Here is an 18,809-nt window from a genome sequence, read left to right on the forward strand (position 1 = left end):
AATTCATGTGGTTTTTGCGTAAACGCCCTGCAGTTCCACACTCAAGGTTCTTAATAATGCTTTAAAATGCACATGTACGATTGTACATGTGTAATGGGTTGAAAACAAAGTCACTAAAACAGACAGCCATTTATTATACCCCACCCCCCAATTTGTTAATGTATTTGTCTTAATTAATCTAAATTGTATTTTCTACACACTTTAGCGTTAGCAGTCCATCAAGTCAATAGATGGCGCTGTTGCACTGTTGTAGCAGGATAAACAGCAAGTTCTGGCCAAGCTGTCACCATTCTGCAGAATAAAGGATCAGAACTTTACAGAGGTAAACTGTGTCTGTTCTTTTTACTATTACAGGTTTGTAACAAAACTTCCAAACGTTCAAATATATACACAATGTGTAATAACATGCTATTTAACAACTTTGTCAAGATATTATCACGTTAGGAAAGGTTTTGTTTTGGCTTTGTGTCGAACTGAGTGAGAGTATAACGTTATGTTAGCTGAGGTAAAAAACGATTTACGAGTCACAGAGACGAGTCACATGTTTACTGAGCAGCTTACTTGTACTGGATTTTGTCTAGGATATTTTTTTTATAAAGAATCCATTTGTTAGGGATTTCTGAGTTGGTTTTACATATTATTGGTTTTGTGTAAAATGGTGCTTACTAGCTGGTAAACTGGCCGAGCACGCTCAGTCTGGTGGACTTTTAGTGCATAGAGTGAGAGAGAGACGAATTTCTGGAGGTGCCACTATCTCAAAGCTGAATGTATTGTTGTCAGTTTTCTATAGAGGTAGCGGTATATAGAAAAACATTCAGTTATTTATCGTTTCATATATAGGTGTTTCTATTGTATGAATGTGAAATACATTGTGGTTTTCATGTGAAACCATACACTAAGACAGGGTTATTTGTGGAACATTTTTGAATTCTGCTTTAGCTAAAGTGCATTTATGTTGTGTAGTTTAATGTGTGCACTTGTTTGATGTGAATATTTTTTCAAAGTACTAACAAGAAAATAGACAATTGAACAAGAGAAAAAAAAACATTCTTCAGAATAAAGAAAGCGCCAGAACTTTGCAGACGTAAACTTGTGTCCGTTCTTTTTACTATTGCAGGCCACCTCAGCTACACATCCACTCTGTCTGCACACGCATCCACGCATTGCACATACACACGGACAAACACACACTAATGTTCTCTCTCTTGTGTTTGTCAGCAGTTCATCTTGGCCCTGTCATTCGCCTCCTTCACCAAAGCTCTGTCAGGGACCTACATGAAGAGTGCCATCACTCAGAGAGACACTTTGTCCTGTCCAGCTCTCTCATCGGACTCATAGACGGCAGCTTTGAGATGGGTATCAACAATAACATTGAGTTGCTTGAGAATTGATGTAGTAAAAACCAGATACAGACTACAGTATAATCAAAAAAAATGTGTGGTTCAATCAGTCTGCTCTCAATACTGTCCAGTTTTATAGTTGTTCCTATTAATTGATTGACTGGCATTTGTCCATGACTCTACTGTCAAACCCCTAACATTGTTTTATGTGATGCTATGTTGTTGCAGCCTAGTATCCAAACTGATATGCCATTTTTTGTTTAAAAAAAAAACTGCGTTTATAATTTCCGATTCCTGGCTACTGTAGTATTGTGATTTCTTGCAGGTAACCTGCTGTTCCTGGCTGTGGTCAGCCATTTTGGGGCGAAGCTGCACCGGCTCAGGCTCCCCGTGTCCTTGTTCAGATAATCACCCCAGTTGGCCTTTTTCTCTTCATCTAGTGTGCCCAACATTGACAAAGGTGTACATGTAACAGTATAACTTTAGACCGTCCCCTCGCCCCGACACGGGCGCGAACCAGGGACCCTCTGCACACATCAACAACAGTCGCCCACGAAGCGTCGTTACCCATCGCTCCACAAAAGCCGCGGCCCTTGCAGAGCAAGGTGCAACACTACTTCTAGGTTTCAGAGCAAGTGACGTAACTGATTGAAACGCTAGTAGCGCGTACCCGCTAACTAGCTAGCCATTTCACATCCGTTACACTCACCCCCCTTTCAACCTCCTCCTTTTCCGCAGCAACCAGTGATCCGGGTCAACAGCATCAATTTAACAGTATAACTTTAAACCGTCCCCTCGCCCCGACACGGGCGCGAACCAGAGACCTTCTGCACACATCAACAACGGTCGCCCACGAAGCATCGTTACCCATCGCTCCACAAAGGCCACGGCCCTTGCAGAGCAAGGGGAAACCCTACTTAAGTCTCAGAGCAAGTGACGTAACTGATTGAAATGCTAGTAGCGCGTACCCGCTAACTAGCTAGCCATTTCACATCCGTTACACTCACCCCCCTTTCAACCTCCTCCTTTTTCCGCAGCAACCAGTGATCCGGGTCAACAGCATCAATGTAACAGTATAACTTTAGACCGTCCCCTCGCCCCGACACAGGCGCGAACCAGGGACCCTCTGCACACATCAACAACAGTCGCCCACGAAGCGTCGTTACCCATCGCTCCACAAAAGCCGCGGCCCTTGCAGAGCAAGGTGCAACACTACTTCTAGGTTTCAGAGCAAGTGACGTAACTTATTGAAACGCTAGTAGCGCGTACCCGCTAACTAGCTAGCCATTTCACATCCGTTACATACAGTTAAATCTCGGATTCCCCTGTGGATGATATGGAGAGGTTCTGGAATTGGCTATTCCCGTACAGTTCTGCAAGGCTCTGAATAACTGATTTTCAAACTCTCTTCACTGATCATGATGGATTTTTGACACAAAGCCAAACTTTGGGAAAAAATCATCGAAAAGCTTTTTTGCTGCAGTTTTCCCTGACTTATTTCTAGTGGCGTAGGCTTGTGCAAATTTTGTAAAGTTATCTAAAATAACTCAAATGTACTCGTAGCCCCCTCTGCTTTTCTCCAAATGCACATAGTCAATTGAAATCATCTGGAAAGGAGCTGTAGCTCGTACATGTTGCATTGGGGCTCTAGTTATTACACTGGGTTTCTTTTGTTTGATACACTTACACACTTTGGTGATAAAGTGTTCAATGTCGTGTTGCATGCGCGGCCAATAAAGCGTTCTCGTGCTAAGTTCAACACTCTTTCTGTTCCTAGATGGGCAATTTCAGTGTGTAAGTACTTGTAAATCAGTGTTCTATACTGACTTGGTACCACAACTTGTTTCCTTTCTGCTGTTTTCCTTTGTAATAATCCATCTGGTGAGACATGGAGCCTGTTCCACTCTTGCAGTAACTGTTTGACTTTGTATGACTCTTGTTGACATTCTGTTGGTTTAGGCTTAGTCCTTTGACTTTTCAGTTCCAAGATTCTCGATACTTTAACTGAGCCTGCATGATATCGTGTGGAGACAGTCGGTCTGTAACTGTTCCACCCCACCATGACAGCTCATCTTGCACTGATGGCCTTAGTGTGACCGTGGATATCCACGTTACACAGTCATTCTGTTGTGTCTGAACATTATTGAGTGTTGCTTTTACCATTTCAAGTGAGTGTTTCTCAGTGCATTCTTCCATGTAATGTTCAGCATGCAAAGGAGAACGTGACAGAAAGTCTGCGTCATTGTTTACCTTTCCAGGACGATACTTCAGTGTGAGATTAAAGTCAGACAGCTCTGCCACCCAGCGATGACTGGTGGCATTCAGTCTTGCTGTAGTTAGTACATATGTCAAGGGGTTATTATCACTGTACACTGTCACAGAGGGAGCATAAAATAGGTAATCTCGGAACCGCTCAGTCACTGCCCATTCGAGGGCCAAGAATTTCAGTTTCCCTGAGTGAAGGTGATAGTTTCTCTCTGCTTGAGTCAGGATGCGGGAGCCATATCCAATGACTCAGTTTGCCACTTTGTCGTTGGTATAACACCCCTCCCAATCCCTCTTCAGAGGCATCAACATGCAGGATAAAAGGGTCCTTGAAATCTGGGTAAGCAAGCACAGGTGAAAAGTTGTGTACATAACCCCTATAGTACCCTTGAAACCCCAGTAGTTTCCTTAGCTCTCTCACGTTTGTTGGTGGCATGTTTACCAGTTCTTGCACTGCTACAATTTCTTTAACATCCCTTCTGTAACCCTCAGCAGAAATTATCTTTCCTAAATAACAGACCTCATTCTTGATTAGGTCACACTTATCAGCCCTGAGTTTAAACCCCATTTATTTCGCTGCCTAAGTACCTGACGGACATCTTCCACATGTTCAAATGACTGACTAAAAATAAGAACGTCAGAATCTGTATACCATATTTGGATATCTCTAAACTTTCCTCAATGCTTCGTTGGAAGGCACTATATGAAAAACTTCTCGTTCATCATCACCAACAAACGACTAAGTCATGTCGAACCTTGAAAACATGAGAGACCGCTTTTTAAGTTTTGCCAGCCAAGTGCAACCACCTTTACAACCACCCGAGGAGGATCGGGTGGTTCAAAGGTAGGATTCATTCTGGTAGGTTAGGTAATACCTGGCAAAAGTCAACATTAACCGGCACAACTACCTAGTAATGTTAGCTTGCTAATGATTGCAACAGCTACCGTAGGGTGCGCGAGTATGGGCGGCGTCGATTATGCTGAGTGTCATTATTGTAACTTTTATAACGTTTGCACATGTCAGATTTCAATCGTTCAGGAGACGGAATAATGCTGGAGTCCAAAGGCGGCAAACCGGGAGAAGCCGGTTGATAACTATGAGGGTTTGCCTGATCATTGACCCTACCATCCGGCAGCTGAACAGGATAGGTACATTTCCCCTATATCCATGTAGTACATGAGGACACAGTGCTTGCTTTGTAGGTTATTTTACTGATTTAAAGATCATGGACTATTTCCCTGTTTTATATTAGGATACGTTTTATTACACTTATTTTAAATATACATACTTTCTTTAAACCATAACAGGTTCAAATATCGTCTCAACTCTCTTGGGCTGCTTGAAGCATTGGGAAACCACCCGGACAGCTTCCGAGCACTTTTTGTGGACTCCATAAAGCCTCCCACTGCCAGGGACCTGTTCAAAGTAACCTATTCAAACCTGCCAGCAACCGGCGGTGTTTGGAGAACGACACCATCTGCCACTGGTTCAACTGGCTGAGGTGCAAGGTAAAATAGTAAATTGTTCAAGTTTATCGGTAACTGCATATTATTCCATTTTGTGATTTAAATATGTATTTTAAATGTTTTACTGTATGCTCCTCAGATGGAGAATGTCCTCCTCTAACAGTGGCGATGGTGTTTGCTACTGGGGCAACGGTGGTGCCACCCCTTGGGTTGAGGACACCCCGACCATCGAATTCCTCCACACAGCGCGAGGGCGTCTCGCTGGGCAGCAGAAGAAAAAGTACCCAGAGGCAAACACGTGTGCTGTAACACTAAGGCTCCCTCTTCATAGCACCTACAATGCCTTTAGGGAATTCATGACCTCCGGTATTGTGAATTCCCCACATTTCGGTGTTGCATTAAAACGTTTTTATGATACATAATTGTATCTAGTAGCACTAAACTACAGTAGCAATTGAGTGTTTGAAAATGTAACTGCACATCAACATTTAAACATTTATCTACTTACATCTGTATTGTTTGTACAGTGCATTCGGAATGTATTCAGACCTTGACTTTTTCCACATTTTATTACGTTACAGCCTTCTTCAAAAATGGATACAATAATTTTTCCCCCTCATCAATCTACACACAATACCCCATAATGACAAAGCAAAAACAAGTTGACATTTTTGCAAATATATATATATTTTTTAAAGGAAACATTACATTTATGACCCTTTACTCAGTACTTTGCTGATGCACCTTTGGCAGTGATTGCACCATCGAGTCTTCTTGGGTATGAAGCTACATTTTTATTTATTTAATACATTTTAGAATAAGGCTCGAATGTAACAAAATGTGGAAAAAGTCAAGGGGTCTGAATAGTTTCCAAATGCACTGTATTTCCATATTGGCTGTTATTGTTCACTTAATGATCATTAATATTAAATGATACAGTCCATATTGGATGTTATTGTTAACTTAATGATCATTAATATTAAATTATACAGTCCATATTGTTTGTCTTGGTGTTTAAGGTTTCGTTTTTTTAGAAACACTTTACTGACAATTCACTAATAACCACTATCCTTTACTGATATTGACTGAAGTACTGCTGCCATATTGCAGCCAGCTCATCCAAATCTGATAATTTGATGTCCTACATTAAGAACAAATTTCAACCATTATCATTTAATTAGAACTACATGAAATAAGGCTTCCCATCCACTGCATTAATTGACATCTCCACTTCTGGGAACTGCACCTTCGTAGTGACTTATCGAATTTCAAATGCATTGATCTAAGAACTAGATTCATTAGTCCAAGGCTCTCCAACCCTGTTCCTGGAGAGCTACCCTCCTGTAGGTTTTCAATCCAACCTCAGTTTTAACTAACCTCATTAACTTATTAAGCAGGTAATTATTCAAATCAGGTTGTCACGATCGTTATAATGAGTGGACCAAAGCGCAGCGTGATCTGGGTTCCACATCTTTTTACTTCTAGGTGAAACTCACAGCAAAACAAAAAATCTCAAAACGAAACGTGAAGCTAACAATAGGGCTAACAGGCAACAAACTATACAAAGTCAAGATCCCACAAAGGGGAAATGGCTGCCTAAATATGATCCCCAATCAGAGACAACGATAAACAGCTGCCTCTGATTGGGAACCATACCAGGGCAACATAGACATATAATTACCTAGATGACCCACCCTAGTCACACCCCGACGTAACCAACATAAGGAATAAAAGGCTCTCTATGGTCAGGGCGTGACACAGGTGCACTAGATTAGGGTCGGAGTGAACCAACAAGACAGTAGCTCTCCAAAAACAAGGTTAGGAGCCCTGCACTAGTCCATCTTCAACCACATAATTTGAGCTGTCACAATGTGTCAACAATGTTATGTTACTAACTAATAGGTTGCTGTTAATCACAATGATATAAAATGTAACGGGGGGGAACCACCATCTTCATAGTTTATATTTTTAACTATAGGGCGTTCGACACAATTGTTTATTTTAACAAGTTATAAAAGTCCCGATTGGGCATTACAAAAATGTAAGTTCTGTTTTAGTAATGTCCATTCAGAATGTTCTGTTGTCCTCCCACAGCAGACACGCAATCCAGTGCTTGCAGTAGGCCTCTCCTGGGTCGTGTTGTACTGAGTGGAAGACAAATATTGTGTCAGCAGATGGAATGCTGAGCTAAAGCGCCATAGAGTGTTGTACCATCGGCCGTATATCTTAACAGTACCTGACTCTCTCCAAATATAACCAAACAGAATCGTACTGGAATGGGGAAGTACTTAACAAAAGTTAATGCCACCTGTGTCTAAACTCTGGTCCCCATCCGTTTAGAGTTGAAGATGTCTATCGTACCTTTCTAGAGACCAAATCATAGTGTGTGAAAGAGGGGGAATGTTAGTATTATAAAATGTATAATAGTATTATAAAAATGAACTGATTCAAAGGAATGAGTGGCGCTGAAGATATAGCGTCCAATCCCTCATCCCAGTAGGGGAGTATCAGGGGTGTATGTAGTAAGTCAGGTTGGAGTAGGAACGAGTGGCGCTGAAGATATAACTGCCATAACCCTCTGTAGATTGTCAACTCCCAGGCTGCCTCTGGGGCCTTCCAATGGAATTATTGTCCGCAACAGTTCCATCTGTGTGTTGCTGATGGTGAACTGGATTTGTGGCACAATCACCCATTCCAACCAATAAAGAGCTGCGGCGCCAGTGGTTGGGGGAGCTGAGGTGGTGGTTGGAGGAGCTGAGGTGGTGGCTTGAGAGCTGATGGTGGTTGAATTTGGGGCGAACAAATTCCTTACTGCTGTCAGATTGGCCCTCTGCATTGCCAGGGAACCCGAGACAAACAACGCCAGAGGTGACTGCCGTTGTTCAGTCCTCAGCCCATGGTGGTTCCACTGACTGGCAAACACAGCAAGATCTCTGTTCACCCGTGGCAGGACCACAAAGTGCAGTGCCCACAGGTGCACCTCATTGTTGATGTCGATGCTCTGCTCCGTCTCCAAGAAGGTGAACAGGTCATGATAAACGTTGGAGACTCCATGCCAGACGTCCCCCCACAGCCGCTCTATCCTCTGGTTGTGGGTGCTCCTTCCTCTGAGGGCACTTCCCCTCTCACCACCCCTGAACCGCTCCATGAAGGTACAGATGTGGTTGTTTTCACCACCCGGTCACATCTCACCCGGGATGGTGCTCTGTAGCTGGTGATGGCTGCTTCGAATGACTCCATGACTGTGGCAGTCCTGTTGTTGTCAGAGGCCTTCAGAAACACAAGAAGTTTGCTGTAACCATCCACAGCACCATGGATAACAATCATTCACCTAAAAAAAATTGTTTCACAAAAACATTTTTTTCTCTTATAGTGACGCCATTCTGTTTTTATTGATATCAGGTCTTTGATCCTCTCATCCAGCTAAGCATCTGGCAACAGTGAGTAGGACCTGAAAAGCTGAAAATAACTAAGTACAAAAATAACACAAAAAGATACATCAATCAGGAATGTGATCAAATCTAGAGGGGATGTAGAAATCTCCCTCTTGTGTTACAATTGCTTTATTCAATTACGATAACTTACCTCATGCGCCGCTTGACCACAGAGTGCGACACATTGAGAACATCTGCCATTTGTCTGATGGTCATATGACAATCTATGAGGAACTCAAGCTGCTCCTTGGTGATGTGATACCGCCTTCCCTCCAAAGGCGCTTGATAGGATACTGAAATAAAAAATACAATAGATAATTACAAAACACACTCCTAAAAACTTTAGGTTAAAAGACTATAAGATCACCATATAGAATATAGGAACAACATTATAGGCCAACCAAATGTTTTTTTCATTGATTGACTTGACATAGGAGACTTAACACAGGACAAGTAAAATGATACAATCTCAGCCTTTGCACACATGCCGTACAAAAAAAAGATTCAAATATAACAACTTGCCATTTTCGTAAGGTTCCTGTTGTTGGATGTCATTTGCCTCTTGTAGGAACTCCTCTGCAACAGCAATTAGATTGCTGGCCATCTCTTCATCAATCAAATGACCGCTTGCCCACCGAAGGCTCCGCAACATGGTCTCTAGCCTGAACAATAGACTGCAGACCCGACGGGTCCCGTGACATTTTATCTCTATGTAGTTAACAACCCCTAAAGTGTTCTCTTGTCTAAACTGTGCCAACTCTGAGCCTCCGACCTATGAAGACAACCGTACATTGACAGGCGATGCAGTTTTAACTAACGTACTTTAGCTACAAACTAGCTATAAAAAAAAATATGTATTTTCACGTCCGGATGAAAAGCTTGTCCAAAGTAAACTGCTTGCTACTCAGGCCCAGAACCTAAAATATGCATATTATTAGTATATTTGGATAGAAAACACTCTGAAGTTTCTAAAACTGTTTGAATCATGTCTGTGAGTATAACAGAACTTATTTGGCAGGCGAAACCCCAAGGACAAACCATTCAGATTTTTTTTTTTTGAGGTCACTTTCTTTTCAATGGGTTTTCATTGGGAATCCAGATTTCTAAGGGACCTTCTTGCAGTTCTTTCACTTGATGTCAACAGTCTTTAGAAATTGGTTGAGGTTTTTCCTTTTTGAAATGAAGAAGTAACACTGTTCAGAATGAGGCTCGAGGGAAGTGTACTCTTTGTTAGAGGCGCGTTACACAGAGGCTCGCTACACTTTGTTTTCCTCCGGTATTGAACACAGATCATCCCGTCTTCAATTTTATCGATTTATTATGTTAAAAAATACCTAAAGTTGTATTACAAAAGTAGTTTGAAATGTTTGGACAAAGCTTACAGGTAACTTTTGAGATATTTTGTAGTCATGTTGCGCAAGTTAGAACTGGTGTTTTTCTGGATCAAACGCGCCAAATAAATTGACATTTTGGATATATATTGACGGAATTAATCGAACAAAAGGACCATTTGTGATGTTTATTGGACATATTGGAGTGCCAACAGAAGAAGCTCGTCAAATGTAAGGCATGAATTATATCTTTATTTCAGCGTTTTGTGTCGCGCCAGGAGGGTTGAAATATGATGGTCTGTGATTGTTAGCTGGGGTGCTATCCTCAGATAATAGCATTGTTTGCTTTCGCCGTAAAGCATTTTTGAAATCTGACAAGTTGGCTGGATTCACAACAAGTGTATCTTTCATTTGGTATACAGGATAAATTCTATGTAACATTTTAAATGAAACTTCCTTTACTTTGTTACTGATACAATATTTGTTAGCAATTTTCCATGCTTTCCCCCATTGTATATCATCATAGATATCTGAGCAAAAGAATCTTGATTAGGGAATTGTAGTATCTCAAACAATATTCCTAATCTGTTTATTACTACATTTATCTTTGATGTTAATATTGCCAATGAATATATTTTCATGTAAATCTATGTTACTTACATCAACCACAGAGGAATTTAAAAGAGATTCCCCCTTGGAATCGTATCAAAAACAATTGCATATTCTTTCGGGGTTATTGGAATTATAAATGTATCAAGATATTCCCCATATGAGAGTAGATATCCATCCTTATTCAGTAATTGACCAACCAAAATAATTTTATTTTCAAACCAGTTACGAAAAAAAGAGACTTCTTTTTAAATCGTATATCTTTGTTGTTCCATAAAAAGTATCTGTGAGGGGAAAAATTGTGTTATACGCTAACATCCAAGCTAACATTGCCTGCTTATGGAATTTGGCCAACTTTACTGGGATTTTATCAATATCAAAATTACATCGAAGCAAAAATTCTAAACCACCAACAGAGTCAAATAAATACTTAGGGAAGACATTCCAAATAGTGTTTTGGTTCTTAACATACTTCAGAAACCAATTTATTTTAAGAGTATTATTTAGAGTATTGAAATTGTAATGGGTACGTGTTGGTGGCAGGGAAGTCAGGCGCAGGAGAACGAACTTGGTATAAACGGAGTCGTTTAATAAGTGCTCACAAAAAACTTCAAAACCAAAATATACAAAAAATAATAAAAATGGGTACAAAACCCGTAGCGCACCAACACATAACTAGCACAAACATACAATCAATGTTACAAACATACAATCAAAACACACCTCTTAACTTCCGGCGCCGAACAGGATGGCTGCCTCGCTTCGCGTTCCTTGGAAAATATGCAGTATTTTGTTTTTCTATGTGTTATTTCTTACATTGGTACCCCGGGTGATCTTAAGTTTCATTACATACAGCCGGGAGGAACTACTGAATATACGATTAACGTCAACTAACCACCCTTCCTACCAGGAATATGACTTTCCCGAAACGGATCCAGTGTCTTGCCTTCCACCCAATACAATGGACCTGATCCCAGCCGGCGAAGCTACACGACGCCGAAAAAGGGGCAAACGTAGCGGTCTCCTGGTCAGGCTTCGGAGACGAGCACATCGCGCTCCACTCCCTAGCATACTACTCGCCAATGTCCAGTCTCTTGAGAATAAGGTCGATGAAATCCGAGCACGGGTAACATTCGAGAGAGACATCAGGGATTGCAACGTGCTCTGCTTCACGGAAACATGGCTAACTGAAAAGACGCTAACGGAGTCGGTGCAGCCAGCTGGTTTCTTCACGCATCGCGCAGACAGAAACATACATCTTTCTGGTAAGAAGAGGGGCGGGGGGGTATGCCTCATGATTAACGAGACGTGGTGTGACCATCATAACAACACTCAGGAACTAAAGTCATTCTGTTCACCTGATCTAGAACTCCTCACAATCAAATGTAGACCGCATTATCTACCAAGGGAATTCACTTCGGTCATAATCACAGCCGTATATATTCCCCCCCAAGCAGACACATCGATGGCCCTGAACGAACTCTATCTGACTCTCTGTAAACTGGAAACCACACACCCTGAGGCTGCATTCATCGTAGCTGGGGATTTTAACAAGGCTAATCTAAAAACAAAACTCCCTAAATTCTATCAGCACATCGATTGTCCGACCAGGGCTGGCAGAACTCTGGACCATTGTTATACTAACTTCCGCGACGCATATAAGGCCCTCCCCCGCCCTCCTTTCGGAAAAGCTGACCACGACTCCATTTTGTTGATTCCAGCCTACAAACAGAAATTAAAACTACAAGCTCCCGCGCTCAGGTCTGTTCAACGCTGGTCCGACCAATCTGAATCCACGCTTCAAGACTGCTTTGATCACGCGGATTGGAATATGTTCCGCACGGCGTCCAACAACAACAATGATGAATATGCAGATTCGGTGAGCGAGTTCATTAGGAAGTGCATTGACGATGTCGTACCCAGAGCAACGATTAAAACATTCCCAAACCAGAAACCGTGGATTAACGGCAGCATTCGCGTGAAACTGAAAGCGCGAACCACTGCTTTTAACCAGGGCAAGGTGACCGGAAACATGACCGAATACACACAGTGTAGCTATTCTCTCCGCAAGGCTATCAAACAGGCTAAGTCCCAGTACAGAGACAAAATTGAATCGCAATTCAACAGCTCAGACACAAGGGGTATGTGGCAGGGTCTACAGTCTATCACGGATTACAAAAAGAAAAGCAGCCCCGTCGCGGATCAGGATGTCTTGCTCCCAGACAGGCTAAATACCTTTTTTGCCCGCTTTGAGGATAATACAGTGCCACTGACACGGCCCACTACCAAAACCTGCGGGCTCTCCTTCACTGCAGCCGAGGTGAGTAAAACATTTAAACGTGTTAACCCTCGCAAGGCTGCAGGCCCAGACGGCATTCCCAGCCGCGTCCTCAGAGCATGCGCAGACCAGCTGGCTGGTGTGTTTACGGACATATTCAATCAATCCTTAGCCCAGTCTGCTGTTCCCACATGCTTCAAGAGGGCCACCATTGTTCCTGTTCCCAAGAAAGCTAAGGTAACTGAGCTAAACGACTACCGCCCCGTAGCACTCACTTCCGTCATCATGAAGTGCTTTGAGAGACTAGTCAAGGACCATATCACCTCCACCCTACCGGACACCCTAGACCCACTCCAATTTGCTTACCGACCCAATAGGTCCACAGACGACGCAATCGCAACCACACTGCACACTGCCCTAACCCATCTGGACAAGAGGAATACCTATGTGAGAATGCTGTTCATCGACTACAGCTCAGCATTCAACACCATAGTACCCTCCAAACTCGTCATCAAGCTCGAGACCCTGGGCCTCGACCCCGCCCTGTGCAACTGGGTCCTGGACTTCCTGACGGGCCGCCCCCAGGTGGTGAGGGTAGGTAACAACATCTCCACCCCGCTGATCCTCAACACTGGGGCCCCACAAGGGTGCGTTCTGAGCCCTCTCCTGTACTCCCTGTTCACCCACGACTGCGTGGCCATGCACGCCTCCAACTCAATCATCAAGTTTGCGGACGACACTACAGTGGTAGGCTTGATTACCAACAACGACGAGACGGCCTACAGGGAGGAGGTGAGGGCCCTCGGAGTGTGGTGTCAGGAAAATAACCTCACACTCAACGTCAACAAAACAAAGGAGATGATTGTGGACTTCAGGAAACAGCAGAGGGAGCTCCCCCCTATCCACATCGACGGGTCAGTAGTGGAGAAGGTGGAAAGTTTTAAGTTCCTCGGTGTACACATCACGGACAAACTGAATTGGTCCACCCACACAGACAGCGTTGTGAAGAAGGCGCAGCAGCGCCTCTTCAACCTCAGGAGGCTGAAGAAATTCGGCTTGTCACCAAAAGCACTCACAAACTTCTACAGATGCACAATCGAGAGCATCCTGTCGGGCTGTATCACCGCCTGGTACGGCAACTGCTCCGCACACAACCGTAAGGCTCTCCAGAGGGTAGTGAGGATGGCTGCCTCGCTTCGCGTTCCTTGGAAAATATGCAGTATTTTGTTTTTCTATGTGTTATTTCTTACATTGGTACCCCGGGTGATCTTAAGTTTCATTACATACAGCCGGGAGGAACTACTGAATATACGATTAACGTCAACTAACCACCCTTCCTACCAGGAATATGACTTTCCCGAAACGGATCCAGTGTCTTGCCTTCCACCCAATACAATGGACCTGATCCCAGCCGGCGAAGCTACACGACGCCGAAAAAGGGGCAAACGTAGCGGTCTCCTGGTCAGGCTTCGGAGACGAGCACATCGCGCTCCACTCCCTAGCATACTACTCGCCAATGTCCAGTCTCTTGAGAATAAGGTCGATGAAATCCGAGCACGGGTAACATTCGAGAGAGACATCAGGGATTGCAACGTGCTCTGCTTCACGGAAACATGGCTAACTGAAAAGACGCTAACGGAGTCGGTGCAGCCAGCTGGTTTCTTCACGCATCGCGCAGACAGAAACATACATCTTTCTGGTAAGAAGAGGGGCGGGGGGGTATGCCTCATGATTAACGAGACGTGGTGTGACCATCATAACAACACTCAGGAACTAAAGTCATTCTGTTCACCTGATCTAGAACTCCTCACAATCAAATGTAGACCGCATTATCTACCAAGGGAATTCACTTCGGTCATAATCACAGCCGTATATATTCCCCCCCAAGCAGACACATCGATGGCCCTGAACGAACTCTATCTGACTCTCTGTAAACTGGAAACCACACACCCTGAGGCTGCATTCATCGTAGCTGGGGATTTTAACAAGGCTAATCTAAAAACAAAACTCCCTAAATTCTATCAGCACATCGATTGTCCGACCAGGGCTGGCAGAACTCTGGACCATTGTTATACTAACTTCCGCGACGCATATAAGGCCCTCCCCCGCCCTCCTTTCGGAAAAGCTGACCACGACTCCATTTTGTTGATTCCAGCCTACAAACAGAAATTAAAACTACAAGCTCCCGCGCTCAGGTCTGTTCAACGCTGGTCCGACCAATCTGAATCCACGCTTCAAGACTGCTTTGATCACGCGGATTGGAATATGTTCCGCACGGCGTCCAACAACAACAATGATGAATATGCAGATTCGGTGAGCGAGTTCATTAGGAAGTGCATTGACGATGTCGTACCCAGAGCAACGATTAAAACATTCCCAAACCAGAAACCGTGGATTAACGGCAGCATTCGCGTGAAACTGAAAGCGCGAACCACTGCTTTTAACCAGGGCAAGGTGACCGGAAACATGACCGAATACACACAGTGTAGCTATTCTCTCCGCAAGGCTATCAAACAGGCTAAGTCCCAGTACAGAGACAAAATTGAATCGCAATTCAACAGCTCAGACACAAGGGGTATGTGGCAGGGTCTACAGTCTATCACGGATTACAAAAAGAAAAGCAGCCCCGTCGCGGATCAGGATGTCTTGCTCCCAGACAGGCTAAATACCTTTTTTGCCCGCTTTGAGGATAATACAGTGCCACTGACACGGCCCACTACCAAAACCTGCGGGCTCTCCTTCACTGCAGCCGAGGTGAGTAAAACATTTAAACGTGTTAACCCTCGCAAGGCTGCAGGCCCAGACGGCATTCCCAGCCGCGTCCTCAGAGCATGCGCAGACCAGCTGGCTGGTGTGTTTACGGACATATTCAATCAATCCTTAGCCCAGTCTGCTGTTCCCACATGCTTCAAGAGGGCCACCATTGTTCCTGTTCCCAAGAAAGCTAAGGTAACTGAGCTAAACGACTACCGCCCCGTAGCACTCACTTCCGTCATCATGAAGTGCTTTGAGAGACTAGTCAAGGACCATATCACCTCCACCCTACCGGACACCCTAGACCCACTCCAATTTGCTTACCGACCCAATAGGTCCACAGACGACGCAATCGCAACCACACTGCACACTGCCCTAACCCATCTGGACAAGAGGAATACCTATGTGAGAATGCTGTTCATCGACTACAGCTCAGCATTCAACACCATAGTACCCTCCAAACTCGTCATCAAGCTCGAGACCCTGGGCCTCGACCCCGCCCTGTGCAACTGGGTCCTGGACTTCCTGACGGGCCGCCCCCAGGTGGTGAGGGTAGGTAACAACATCTCCACCCCGCTGATCCTCAACACTGGGGCCCCACAAGGGTGCGTTCTGAGCCCTCTCCTGTACTCCCTGTTCACCCACGACTGCGTGGCCATGCACGCCTCCAACTCAATCATCAAGTTTGCGGACGACACTACAGTGGTAGGCTTGATTACCAACAACGACGAGACGGCCTACAGGGAGGAGGTGAGGGCCCTCGGAGTGTGGTGTCAGGAAAATAACCTCACACTCAACGTCAACAAAACAAAGGAGATGATTGTGGACTTCAGGAAACAGCAGAGGGAGCTCCCCCCTATCCACATCGACGGGTCAGTAGTGGAGAAGGTGGAAAGTTTTAAGTTCCTCGGTGTACACATCACGGACAAACTGAATTGGTCCACCCACACAGACAGCGTTGTGAAGAAGGCGCAGCAGCGCCTCTTCAACCTCAGGAGGCTGAAGAAATTCGGCTTGTCACCAAAAGCACTCACAAACTTCTACAGATGCACAATCGAGAGCATCCTGTCGGGCTGTATCACCGCCTGGTACGGCAACTGCTCCGCACACAACCGTAAGGCTCTCCAGAGGGTAGTGAGGTCGGCAGAACGCATCACCCGGGGCAAACTACCTGCCCTCCAGGACACCTACACCACCCGATGTCACAGGAAGGCCATAAAGATCATCAAGGACAACAACCACCCAAGCCACTACCTGTTCACCCCGCTATCATCCAGAAGGCGAGGTCAGTACAGGTGCATCCAAGCAGGGACCGAGAGACTGAAAAACAGCTTCTATCTCAAGGCCATCAGACTGTTAAACAGCCACCACTAACATTTAGCGGCCGCTGCCAACAAACTGACTCAGCTCCAGCCACCTTAAAAATGGGAATTGATGGAAATTATGTAAAACTGTACCACCAGCCACTTTAAACAATGCCACCTAATATAATGTTTACATACCCTACATTACACATCTCTTATGTATATGTATATACTGTACTCTATATCATCTACTGCATCTTGCCATCTTATGTAATACATGGACCACTAGCCACTTTAAACTATGCCACTTTATGTTTACATACCCTACAGTACTCATCTCATAGGTATATACCGTACTCTATACCATCTACTGCACCTTGCCTATGCCGTCTGTACCATCACTCATTCATATATCTTTATGTACATATTCTTTATCCCTTTACACTTGCGTGTATAAGGTAGTAGTTGCGGAATTGTTAGGTTAGATTACTTGTTGTTATTACTGCATTGTCGGAACTAGAAGCACAAGCATTTCGCTACACTCGCATTAACATCTGCTAACCATGTGTATGTGACTAATAAATTTGATTTGATTTGAAACAATCTCCGACAAGGACATGAGGGGAACAGAGGGTTAAATACACAACATGTAATTGATGGGATTGGAACCAGGTGTGAAGTGGATCAGTGATGGCTAGAAGGACGGTGACATCGACCGCCGAACACCGCCCGAACAAGGAGAGGGACCGACTTCAGCGGAAGTCGTGACAGAATTCTAAAACCTCAAGACCTCCATGTTCTTGGGCATTAGTGAGCATATATTGTAATGAAACAGCAGGGAGCAGGTCTCGAACCCTCGACCTTCTAGCCCGAGGTCCGGCGCGCTATCGACTGTGCCGCAAAAGCATGCTCGTGCAGCAGAGTCGATTTCCGCGCTTATAAACCCAGGGTCGTTACACTACTCCCTCCTTTCAAAGAGCGCGTCCTCGCGCTAGCTTGCGACTCTGCGTCTTACAGGAACGCGCTCACCGGCCAAGCACACACACTGCCGTGGATGCAAGGTCCGATCACTTCTGACACCAATGTAATGAAACGGCAGGGAGCAGGTCTCGAACCCTCTACCTTTTAGCCCGAGGTCTGGCGCGCTATCGACTGTGCCGCAAAAGCATGCGCAAGCGGCAGAGAAGATTTCCGCGCTTATAAACCCAGGGTCGTTACACTGTTTTCGTAGATAGTGAGGCTTGTTCCTCCAAATAAAATTGTAAAGAATCTTATCTAAGTCCTTTACAATTTTAGGGGGTAAGTCAAGTGATAATGAGACAGACCGATCTGGATAACCCTTCAGCTTTGGATAATAAAACCCGACCGTATAAAGAAATATATCTCATCAACCAGAGGTTCAATTTCTTCTTTGTTTTCTCAATGATGGGGTTAAAGTTCAATTCACTCCTTTGTTTTTCATCCTTGCATATAACAATTCCAAGATAAGTAACCTTATCTTTAACTGGGATACCATATACTTCCTGTAAAACTCAACCCTTGAGTGGAAATAAGACTGACTTATTGATATAGATTTTCAAACCCGAAACTACGGAAAAGTCTTCAATACAGGAAACTGCTTTAGAAACCTCATTCCTGTCTCTTAAAAATATGGTGATATCATCAGCCAGTTGACATAGTTTAAATTCCTTGCCAAGTGCTGAAACACCTTGAAAATTCCCTTTCTTGATATGAAGAGCCATAATTTGAGAAACCAATAAAAATACAAAAATGAACTAATTGGGCAGCCCTGCCTAAGTCATTATAGTCAATCATATCTATGATCAACCGGATGTTATTACTAATGTCTCAACCATGCATAAAACCAGATTGTTCTATATAAAGAGTATCCTTGTTAGGTTTGGGAATCAAAGTAATTACACCTTACTTTAAGGAAGCCGGTAACTCCCCATTTTCTATTGATTCGTGAAACATAGAAAGAATGAAAGGAATCAATTTATCATTGAATGCTTTATAAAACTCGCTTA

At 44.0% G+C, this 18,809-nt stretch overlaps 1 protein-coding gene across 1 annotated transcript; it reads left to right on the plus strand.

Moving 5' to 3' along the window:
* On the plus strand, nucleotides 1–16,895 carry LOC139538331 (uncharacterized). Its single transcript, XM_071340272.1, has 5 exons — nucleotides 1–354; nucleotides 1,219–1,808; nucleotides 2,649–4,754; nucleotides 4,914–5,114; nucleotides 5,212–16,895. Exon 5 carries the CDS (start codon nucleotides 11,195–11,197, stop codon nucleotides 16,850–16,852), a length of 5,658 nt encoding a protein of 1,885 aa, XP_071196373.1. The 5' UTR covers nucleotides 1–354; nucleotides 1,219–1,808; nucleotides 2,649–4,754; nucleotides 4,914–5,114; nucleotides 5,212–11,194; the 3' UTR covers nucleotides 16,853–16,895.
* Nucleotides 16,896–18,809: the final 1,914 nt, after the last annotated feature.

This window comes from Salvelinus alpinus, chromosome 14 (assembly GCF_045679555.1).
Source record: "Salvelinus alpinus chromosome 14, SLU_Salpinus.1, whole genome shotgun sequence".
Lineage (NCBI taxonomy): Eukaryota > Metazoa > Chordata > Actinopteri > Salmoniformes > Salmonidae > Salvelinus > Salvelinus alpinus.

What these genes read in the sequence shown, in the direction of transcription:
- LOC139538331 (XM_071340272.1), top strand. Translation starts at nt 11,195, where the DNA reads ATGGCTGCCTCGCTTCGCGTTCCTTGGAAAATATGCAGTATTTTGTTT.